The 10,754-nt window shown below is 48.2% G+C and overlaps 1 protein-coding gene across 1 annotated transcript; it reads left to right on the top strand.

Moving 5' to 3' along the window:
* Positions 1 to 2,947: 2,947 nt before the first annotated feature.
* On the top strand, positions 2,948 to 4,188 carry LOC124662087 (E3 ubiquitin-protein ligase SINA-like 7). The gene is made up of 2 exons (XM_047199978.1): positions 2,948 to 3,103; positions 3,226 to 4,188. The coding sequence occupies exons 1-2, from the start codon at positions 2,948 to 2,950 to the stop codon at positions 4,186 to 4,188; spliced, it is 1,119 nt and encodes a 372-aa protein (XP_047055934.1).
* The last annotated feature ends 6,566 nt before the right edge of the window (positions 4,189 to 10,754 follow it).

Below are 10,754 nucleotides of genomic sequence, written 5' to 3'. Positions count from 1 at the left end.
ACCCATGGCTAGATAGGAGGCAGCGTCGGCATCGCAACTCGTTGATGCAGTCACGAACGACGTACCCAGGCTAGAGGCAGCGGAAGCAGAGTTCCTGTCCATCTTCGGGGCACCCGCGCTGGTGCTCTCCGGAGGTGCGACCAGGCCAGTGGCGCTGGTGGTTCCTGCGCCTCGGTTGTCAACGTAAGTTATGCGGGCCGTGGCATCACTGTTGCCGGCGCGGTGGACCTCGGACTGGGGCTGAGGCAGGTGAAGGCTGGGGCGCGGCGGGGCTCGACTGGCGCAGTCACTAGCTGGAGCGACTACGTGGCTGGCGAGGCATGGGGCGGGGTGCGGGCCACGTCGTTGTAGGTGTGTGAGCCAGAACCAGAGGACTCGCCATCAGAAGCCAGCCATCGATCCTCACGACAGTGGTGGATGTCGCCGCTGCTGCTGCCAGAAGACATGGTGCCGGGGTTGGGGAGGGGGGCGGGCCGGGTATGGTAGGGGTATTGGGAGGCTACCGGCGTGAGCACGTCGGCGGCGAGTCTAGTGGTGGGAGGGCGGGGCTAGGCTAGGGAGCGGGGAAGCGTCTCCATCCACAACGGTGATGGTATCAAGCTGCTGCTACATTTCCCAGATGTGAAGCCTCTCCTTGTTCCTTGTTCCTTGTTTGCCTTTTCCTTTTTTGTAAGGTGTAGCTAAGTTTTGCAGTATTAGCTTTCCAATTTTTTCAAGTTTTTTGTGACTAATTTCAATGTTAGTTTAAGATTTTAGAAAATGTATAGATTTAAATAATTGTTCACCGTATAAATTTGTCTAGATTAAAAAAAGTTCATGATCAAGAAATTGTTTCGGTTTTGAAAATTGGTTCGGGTTTCAAATCTTATTCACCAAGTAAAAAAGGTTTATATCTTGAAAATTGTTCATGATTCGAAAATGGTTTAGATTCTAAAAGAATTCTCTTAAAAATGTTTATATTTAAAAAAATGTTCACTTGGTAAAAATATTTCAGATTTAAAGATGGGTTCACTCGGTAAAAAAGGTTTAGGTTTGAAAATTGTTCACATTGGGAAAAATTTCACGATTTAAAAAATGGTTGTACTTTTTAAAAGTTCACCATGTAGAAAGGTCACAATTAAAAAATTATTCATGATTTAAAAAATATTTTTTTACCGAGTAAAAATAAAAAAGATTTAAAAACAGAAAAAAGGAAATTGGGAAGAACAAAAAATAGGAAGAAATGTTCAAAATTGATTTCTAAAAACTTTTGACAAGTTCAAAAACATTCACGGGTTTAAATAATGTTTGCAAGTTAATATTCTAAAAAAATCATGATTTCAAAAAATCTATAAAAACTTTTGATGCGTACCATGAAAAGATACTTAACCCACACAGATAACATAAAGACACATATGATGGCTTAATTGACAAGGATTAGCATACCAAAAGATCACACAAACCCACGTGGTACATTCTTTATGCTTCATTTGTTGACTAACTTGAATCCAATTATCGTTCTTAGCTTTAGTTAACCTTATATCTCCTTGTGCTCTAGGTACATAGAGAACTCTTCATTTGATTGCATGATCTAAATCTTAGTCAGGTATAACTCAATTCATGAGTCTATAATGACACTGGTTTAGAACCAAAACTTGAATTCTTCTTTTGAAATTAAACTCCCAAGATATTGATCATCCATTGGTACAACACATAAGCTCTAGCATGGGTTAAAAGAGCTCCACACAAGAAATCTATCTTCATTTCTTATTCTTGGTAGTATCATATTTTTTCCTTAAAATTGATGATCTTGATGCCAATACTAAAAATATATATTTATCTTCATGACATCCACAATTGAATCTAACACATGAACTACAAGAATTACCTATAAAATATTCCTTCATATAAACTCAATGAAAACATTAGTCTATCGAGATTATCATTAATTACCAAAAACATGCATAGATCTAATGTACACTCACAACAGGCACGGTACCTACAAGGATGCATCGGTTAGAGGTTGCCAACACAAGTACCTTGGACGCGGTGACGACAAGGTCTTGGTGTAGGACACGTGATTATGGACGCACGTAGGATGGTGTCGCTATTTGGTATAGTGGTGACGTTGATGGTAGACCTTATGAGTACCGTTGCTTCGAACTTTCCGCTGAGGATAGGTTGGCACAAGATTACGAAGGCGAGTACCGGAGCATGCACATTAGACACTATCTTGGAAAATAGCCGAGGAGCCAACGATTGCCCAGGCATAAGGCCCCTTTTAACCCTCCATCATTATGTTATTTGGTGGTGCTTTGTTACCTTATTTACATGCTTCCGTTTATATTATTTTTATACTTTTTATATGTATTTGTTTAATAGATAAATAAAATAAATCATGGCCGTTTGTATATATCTCTACGTTCGAGATTGGATCCATAAATTTAATTTTCCTTGGTCAAGGTGGTCAAACGAGTTAACTAATGTTCCGCTAGAAGATATTAATACTCCCAACATAGCAATGAATAAAGCGTCCTTATTTTCTCTGTATTGTATTTAACTAAAAATTATTTTGGTTATATAAATTTTTTTATATAAAATTAGCACCATTAAAAAATATTTTTAAATACAAATTCAACGATACTAATTGCATGCAATACAATGAAGAATTTGTTACTCAATTTTTTCATCAAAATTTGTCTTGAAAATTGAAATACAGGTGCTGTTTATTCACCGCAGTTATCTCAACCACACGGACATAAATAGTACACCCTCTATCTCGAACTACGTGACAAGTAATTCGGGAGTAAAAAGATGTGACATGTCATTGGCATAAGTGCTCTTTTGTCCTCTCCTTCCACTAGCGGAGTGTGTCGAGGTACACCTGTGTGCTGGACTCTGACCGGAGTAAACTAGATCTTACCGGAAGTGAGGGTAGAGCAAGAGGAAGAAGGAGAGTAGAGGAGAAATGGGCAATGTCGGCCGAGAGGGAGCTCTGGCGGTGCTGCCCGCCGCCATGCCGACAGAGCCGCAGCTTCCCGTCGCCGCTAGGATGCTCTACTTCCCCGCGGAGCTGCTGGACTGCCATGCCTGCCGCCACCCCCTCAAGCCGCCCATCTACAAGGTGATGAATCAATCAATCCCCTTTCCAAGTTCCCTTCTTTCTTGGCAGGAGATCAGTCAATCTCCTTTCCAAGGTTCCTTCTGGAATCGCCATGGTGCTGAATCTTGATGCATGGTTCACAGTGCGAGGCCGAGCACCGGGTGTGCTCGACCTGCTGCGACCTCCACGGCGAGGCCTGCAGCGGCGCCCTCGTCCACTCCCGAATGGCCGACGAGTTCGCCGCCGCCGCCAGGGTGCCGTGCGAGTACGAGAGGTACGGGTGCGACGCGGGCGGCGTCGCCTACCACCTGGCCGCGGAGCACCGCAGCTCGTGCCCGCACGCGCCCTGCGGCTGCCCGGAGGGTTGCGGCTTCCTCGGCTCCCGGCAGATGCTCCTCAACCACGTCTCCGGCCCGGACCACTCGCGCCCCATCATCGACATCCGCTACGGCCAGGAGTGGAAGCACAGCCTTCCCCTGTCCCGGCGCTGGTATCTCCTCCTAGGAGAAGAAACCCAAGCTGCTGTCGCTGCTGGCGCGGACCGGCACCGGAACGTGTTCCTCGTGTCCCTCGGCGAGCGCGGCGACACCACGGCGGTGTCGGTGGTGTGCGTCAGGGCGGACGGCGGCGCGCCCGAGGCGGCGCAGTTCTCCTGCAGGCTCGCCGTGGAGCACCCGGGCGATGGCACTAAGGTGATATTTGAGTCGCCCCTCGTAACAAGCAGCTCCCTGTCCGGCGGCGCGCCAGCGCCAGGCGGGGTCAGGTCCTTGCCGGTGCCGAAGGAGTATTTGTCCGGCGACAGTATACCGCTCAGCATCCACATCCACAAGCTCGAGCCTCCTGCTTCTGTTCCTAGTCCTCCTACTGCTGTCCCTCTTCCTCCTACTACTCCGGCTTCTCCTCGTCCTGTGGCCGCCACCGTCACAGTCGCCACCCCTTCTCCTCGTCCTGTCGCCGCCATCGTCACCGTCGCCAGCCCTCCTCCTCGCCCGGTCGCCGCCGCCGCCACCGTCACCCTTGCCCTCCAGTCGCCAGCAACAGATCAGAGCAACAAGAAACGGAAAGCTACGAATCCGAAGAAATTTAGTACTGCTAACAGAAGCTGATATGTACTGTACTTATGATCTACTACTACTGTAGACTAGAAACCCATGCCGATTAGCTGGTGCTGGGGCTGTGATGGTGTTCCATTGCCGTGGTGCCTTGTATGGGCGTAGTTTCGTTTAAAAGACTCCTAGAAGCTCTGTTTTTTTCTTCTTCTTTTGATGCTGTTGAACACTGGGTTTCGTTTATGATAAATGGAACCGGGGTTTTTGTCTCCCTGTGAATCTAAAAAAGAAAATTAGCTATTCCGTTATCTGTACTTGTGGATTTCTTTCAATCTGAAGATTCCATCTCATGCCATTGCTGCATGCACATCCTGCCCATTATTTCGTGGTTACTGACTCATCTTTTTTCAAAAAATAAGACAATATTATGCACTAAAATTTGGCACTTTATAAAAATACCAATAAAAAGCTCAGATCTGAAAAAGAAAACATCACCATAACTTTCACATACACTCTCAGACGACAGTATCCATATTTTATACCAATACAAAATCGAAATGTGTGAATACTTGCCAATGTATTCTTATACAAACCAAAATGACTTTGCCCTATTTCATCATGATATTACTTAACTCACATCTTGTAGGATCCTATAGCTTAATATTTAAGCATATTGAATGTTGAAACGATAGTAGATACAATATATCTGACTGGGAGAACGTAACTTTACTCTTCTTTCAATATATATGTATCTATGGAACAAAATTGCTAGAGTGCATCTTCTGGAAGATGAGGTTGACTCTTTCAATTGGATTTGGACTACATTTAGTGACTTCTTGGCCAAATCGGCTTTCTTGGCCTTCTTTGAAGGGCGCACTCTTTAGCATTTACATGACCCAATATGGAAATGCAAAGCTCCTATGAAATTCAAGTTATTTGCGTGGAAAGTGGTGTGAAACCGTTGTTGGACGAGCGACAGAAGATTTCGCCATGTCCTATCTAATGATGACTCCTGCAAATTCTCTCTTTTATCACGCCGAGACAATTGAGCATCTTCTTATGCAATATCCTTTTTATAGGAGCATTTAGTTTGAGGTCTTGAGAGGTCTAGCTCGGTCCTCTCTTTCCCTGTCTAACGTGGATGAGCATTCCCTTTTTCTCCTGATGCTTTGATCTATTTGGAATGAGTGGAATAATCGGATATTCAAGAACAAGTTAAGGACGGAATCGCTTTTGTTAGATGCTATCGTTGAAGATGCAGACAGGTGGAAGCTGTTGACTGCCAAAACCCACCGGCGGGCAGCGGCCTTGTCAACACCGTAGATCCGGGAAGAGCCTAGAGCTGCGGCTGGCTGAGACCCCTCCGAGCGACGGCCCGCAATGCTCTTCTGGTCACACGCGGCGATGCGAAGTGCAAGGGCGTGCCACCCGACCTATACCTCGGTCGTGAAGGTGATGAGGATGCCTCGCTTAGTTTCCTGCAGGGCATACATATAAACGTTAAATACGAGCCTCGATCGGCTCTCGGGTTATCCCGTGAATCGGCTCAAAGAGCCGATCCACCCATGATTCGTACGGGGTGCACGAATACTTGGTGGTCCTGCTTGATCAAGATAGAGCTAATGAGATCTACGACGATTTAGGGTTTTCACCGCATAATCGGATCATCCTACTCCAGGTTGGGCCTCGCGGCCACGCACGGTGCTCGTAAGCCGATCCTAAACAAGGCCTAAAAACCAACATGAAGTTGATCTTCGGAACATCCTGTTTAGGACTTGCGAACGCCACCCTACGTGCCACTGGATCCTCCCCCCCTTTGTAAGGCCTAACTATTGCGAGATATTAAACTAATCCTTGTAGAACAAGGAGCAATCGTAACGGATCAGATCTACTAAATAATGATCAAGCGGGTGCCGCCCCACACCTGAGATAGGCGTGAGGGCGGCTAGATATGCAAGGGTTGCACTACGTAAGCATGCTTAAACGAAGAACAATGCTAACCCTAACACATCTAATGATAACTACGTTGCTCGCCATCAAAAGCGCTTCAGTACGAGCAACGCATGAACAACGTGGGGCTTGTGCTGCGTAGATCGCAAGATGCGATCTAGGCAGCATGTCGCTTACCTGATAGAAACCCTCGAGACGAAGGAGTTGGCGATGCGCCGAGATTGGTTTGTTTGGGGTTGAACGTGAGTTGTTGTTTATTCCATAAACCCTAGGTACATATTTATAGTCCAGCGGACTTTCTAATGTGGGCGTGCACCAAACCGTGCACGAGTAAGATCCTATCTCTAAACTAAGATGCAATCTAATATGTTACGTATACACGGGCCATTAAGCCCAACTTGGTATAAAAGGCCGATCCACATACTTCTTCTATATACATTTCTTCACGTCCATCTCGATCGCGGCCCACCTCTGACTTGGTCAAATTCTGGTGATAACACATGCCCCCCTGGTTTTGGAAATGACATTTCCAAAATCATTACGTTTTTCTTTCGTCGGGTCGTGTCATGGCAGAGCAGAACCATTACAGCATTTTTCGTCATGATGCCCTGTCCTCTCGACTGCTCCGCGCGATTTGACCGTTGTCTTTGGGTACTGCCTCCTCGAAAACTGCTGTGGCCTTGAATTTTTTCACCGTAGCCCCCTTTTATTTAACCGCTCTGAGCGGTTCGCCATTTCACCATCCTGCTCTGTCCTGGCCATCGGCACCAAAAAAACCCCCAAACTCCCACAGCCATGTCTTCCTCTTCTTCCTCTTCCTCGTCGGTCTTCCACGACTCCTCCTCCGAGCTTTCCTACGGGTCCTCCTCCTCCCGCGAGACGCCACCGGACATCCGCGCCCCAGAAGCATGGGACTCGGAAGACCACGCCTCCTCCGTCCGGTCCGAAGACGACCGGTCCACGACCGAGCGGGGACGAAGATCTTCGGTTCCTCGCCGTCGGGGAACCGGAGTCGGAGAGCGAGGACGACCGGTTTCCCCGGGACGGCTGCCCCACCTCCGAAGAAGAGGAAGAGGAAGACGACGGCGATGACGACGACTCCCTCGAGGGTTACCCGCCGGCCGAAGCGCCTCCGCATGTGGTGGGACGACGACAGCAGCCGACGATGAAGGCGAAGATGAAGCTCCCGTAGAGGGCTATGGGAGCAGCGACGAGGAACCCATCGGCAGTAGTGCCGATGAGAGTTCCGAGGACGACGACGAAGGAAGCGACGGCCCGTAGATCAAGATCCACTAGTATAGGCCTAGCAGTAGTAGATTGGTCAATAGACCCTTCTTTTGTTCTTCCTTCCCGAGCAATCGGCTCTTTCTTTGTAAGAAATCCCCTTATCAATGAAGAAAATCCCTTAACTAATTTCGCTCCCTTGCCGATTGTCGAATGGAGTTGTCGTACAGGGAGCCGATGGCAGAATATCGGCTCATCTTGCTGTCTGAGGCCAAGCTGTTGTATAAACTTATTTCGCTAAAGTCGATATCAGCGTATCGGCTGTGTTCTCTGAAGTCGATGCCCGTACATCGGCTATGATTTTTATATATATATGTTTTTTTGTTTTTTACTGGCCGATTCTGAAATCGGCCCCCACATCTTACTGTCCATCATCCCACATGCTTGGGAAATATTTCTTGAGGTGTTGACCATTGACAACCACGGGGAACTTTTCGCCGCTCAATTCCTCCAGACATGTATGCATTACCCTTCAAGGCCTGGACCACTTTGTACGGACCGTGCCAATTAGGAGACCACTTGCCATATGCCTTATCCCTGGTTCCCAATGGCAACACCGCTTCCCACACAAGATCACCAACTTGGAACTCCTTTGGCCTAACCTTTTTGTTGTAAGCACGAGCCACCCCGGCTTTGTTCTCCTTAATCTTCTCCAACGACCAAAGCCTCGAGTTCTCGTTGCGTCCTCAATAGTGTCGCTCATCAAAGCTGCATATTCTTCAGCCGTCGGATCATTCCGAAACGTGACGCGTCTTGATCCAGCCGTAATTTCCCAAGGCAATACGGCCTCCCGTCCATAGACAAGCTGGTACGGCGAGGTCTTTATAGCTCCATGGCACGACATGCGGTAGGCCCATAATGCTTCGATAACTTCTCGTGCCAATCCCGAGGGTTCTCGTCAATTTTCCTCTTGATCGGCTTGATCGGGCTCGATTGGATGCCTCGGCCTGTCCGTTAGCTGGAGCATAGTATGGGGATGATCGGATCAGTTTAATCCCTACGTCATCACAAAACTTCCTGAATTCTTTAGAAGTAAAGACCGAACCTCCATCGGTCGTGATAGTCTGGGGAATTCCAAACCTATGAATGACGTGTTCTTTCACAAACTTGATCACGTCCTCTGATGTCACCTTTTTCATAGGGACGGCTTCCACCCACTTGGTGAAGTAATCTGTGATAACCAAAATCCATTCATGTTTTTTACCTGATGCTCGGATGGATTTTGCCGATCATATCCATGCCCCACCCCGAAACGGCCAATGCTTGATGATGGGGTTCATCGCCGATGTCGGCACCATCTGAATTTTTCCAAACATCCGACATGCTTGGCACCCCCTGTAATAATTGAAGCAATCTTCAAGCATAGTGGGCCAATAAAACCCCGATCGCCCGATCAACCACTTCATCTTATGAGCCGACCGATGTGTTCCACGTGCGCCTTCATGCACCTCATGTAAGAGCCGATTGGACTCGGTCGGTCCTAGGCACTTGAGTAGCAACCCTTCCAATGTCCCGTAGAACATATCGTCTCCTATAAGGACATATTTCATGGCTCGTATCTCACCCGTTTAGGTGCCCCCGAGCCGAATCTTTCAAATAATCGAAGATCTCGGCTCTCCAATCATTCTCGTTCCAGGAATTGTATCTCGAACTTCCGCTCCGTCGGCTATATCTATGTAGCCTCGACGCCATTTGTGCGAGATTGTTGGCATCGGTATTCCGGGACCTTGGGATCCAATTGAAGTTGATGTACCGGAACTGTGTCATCAACTCACGGCATTCCACCCAATATGGGAACAGCGATTCACTTTCGCAATTATATTCCTCCGTGAGCTGGTTAATCACCAACTTTGAGTCTCCAAAGAGCTCTACAGCTTCCGCTCCAGCTTCTAATAACAATTCCATTCCCTTACGTATTGCCTCATATTCTGCTACGTTGTTGGTGCAAGGGGTAGATAATCTGATGGAGAAGGAGTATTCTGCCCCCCGAGGCGATACGAGCAGAATGCCGATGCCGCAACCATCGTCACAAACCGATCCATCGAAGAACATAGCCCACGCACGTATGGATAGTGCTGCTATATTGGTGTTGATCCGTTCAGCGATGAGATCGGCCAACGCTTGGCCCTTGACCGCCTTCGCAGGCCGGTACCGGAGATCAAATTCTGACAGCGCAAGCATCCATTTACCGAGTCGGCCTTTCAAAACAGGGGCCGACAACATGTGTTTGACGACGTCTGATTTGCAGATGACGATGATCTCTGCCGTCAGAAGGATGTGATGGAGCTTGGTGCAGGTGAAGAATAAGCAGAGGCAAAGTTTCTCGACCTCAGGGTATCTTGTCTCCGCGTCCAGCATCCTTCTGCTGAGGTAGAAAACGACTCTCTCAACGCCATCGTAAAGTTGCACCACCACTGAAGCAATGGACGTGTCGGCCTATCGACGGTAGATGTAGAATGGCTCTGTCTTGCCGGGGCGGAACTAGCACGAGCGGCGTCGTCGGATATCGCTTAATCTCATCAAACGCCCGTTGCTCGTTTCGCCCCCAATGAAACTCGTCGTCCGATTTGGTCTTTACCGGCCGCCATGAACGGCTCGATTCGTCCCGACAGATTAGAGATGAACCGCCGGACGAAATTGATCTTGCCGATGAGGCGTTGAAGCTCCTTTTCGTGGTCGGCGGCTGCATGGTACGCACCGCCTCCTGACTTTTCAGGCCGATCTCAATTCCCCGTTCATGAACCAGAAAACCTAGGAATTGACCAGCCGTCACGCCAAAGGCACACTTCTTCGGGTTCATCCTCAACCCGAATTTCCGAGTCCGGTCTAGGACGCGCCGTAGATCGTCCAAGTGCCCCTCCATGGAGACTGATTTGACCACCACGTCGTCGATATAGATCTCCACCAACTTGCCGATCGGATCATGAAATATATAATTCATGGCCCGTTGGTACGTTGCACCAGCATTCTTCAACCCAAAGGTCATGACCACGTATTCGAACAAGCCTACTGCCCCTGGTACCCTGAATGCGGTCTTGTGTATGTCCTCCGGAGCCATGAAAATCTGATTATAACCGGCGTTGCCATCCATGAAGCTCAACACCTTGTGGCCAGCAGCGGCGTTTATCAAGGTTTCCGCCACGGGCATCGGATATTCATCCTTTGGGGTAGCTCTGTTAAGGTCTCGGAAATCGATGGCCACGCGCCATCGGCCGTCCTTCTTCTCCACCGGAACGATACTGGAGATCCACTCAGCATACCTGCATGGCCTGATGAATCCGGCGGCCAACATTTTCTCAATCTCCTTCTTGACTTCTTCCAAATTTCGGCCCTCATCCGACGTGCTCGTTGTTGGAACGGCCGAAATCCTTTCTTCGGGGGAGGCGATG

Source organism: Lolium rigidum, chromosome 6 (genome assembly GCF_022539505.1).
Source record: "Lolium rigidum isolate FL_2022 chromosome 6, APGP_CSIRO_Lrig_0.1, whole genome shotgun sequence".
NCBI classification, from domain to species: domain Eukaryota; kingdom Viridiplantae; phylum Streptophyta; class Magnoliopsida; order Poales; family Poaceae; genus Lolium; species Lolium rigidum.
Note: the sequence above shows the minus strand (reverse complement) of the source record. Positions and strands in the feature narration are given on the sequence as shown.

Coding starts and splice junctions, on each gene's coding strand:
- LOC124662087 (XM_047199978.1), top strand. CDS start 2,948: ATGGGCAATGTCGGCCGAGAGGGAGCTCTGGCGGTGCTGCCCGCCGCC. Junction 3,104..3,225: donor TCAAGCCGCCCATCTACAAG/GTGATGAATCAA, acceptor CATGGTTCACAG/TGCGAGGCCGAGCACCGGGT.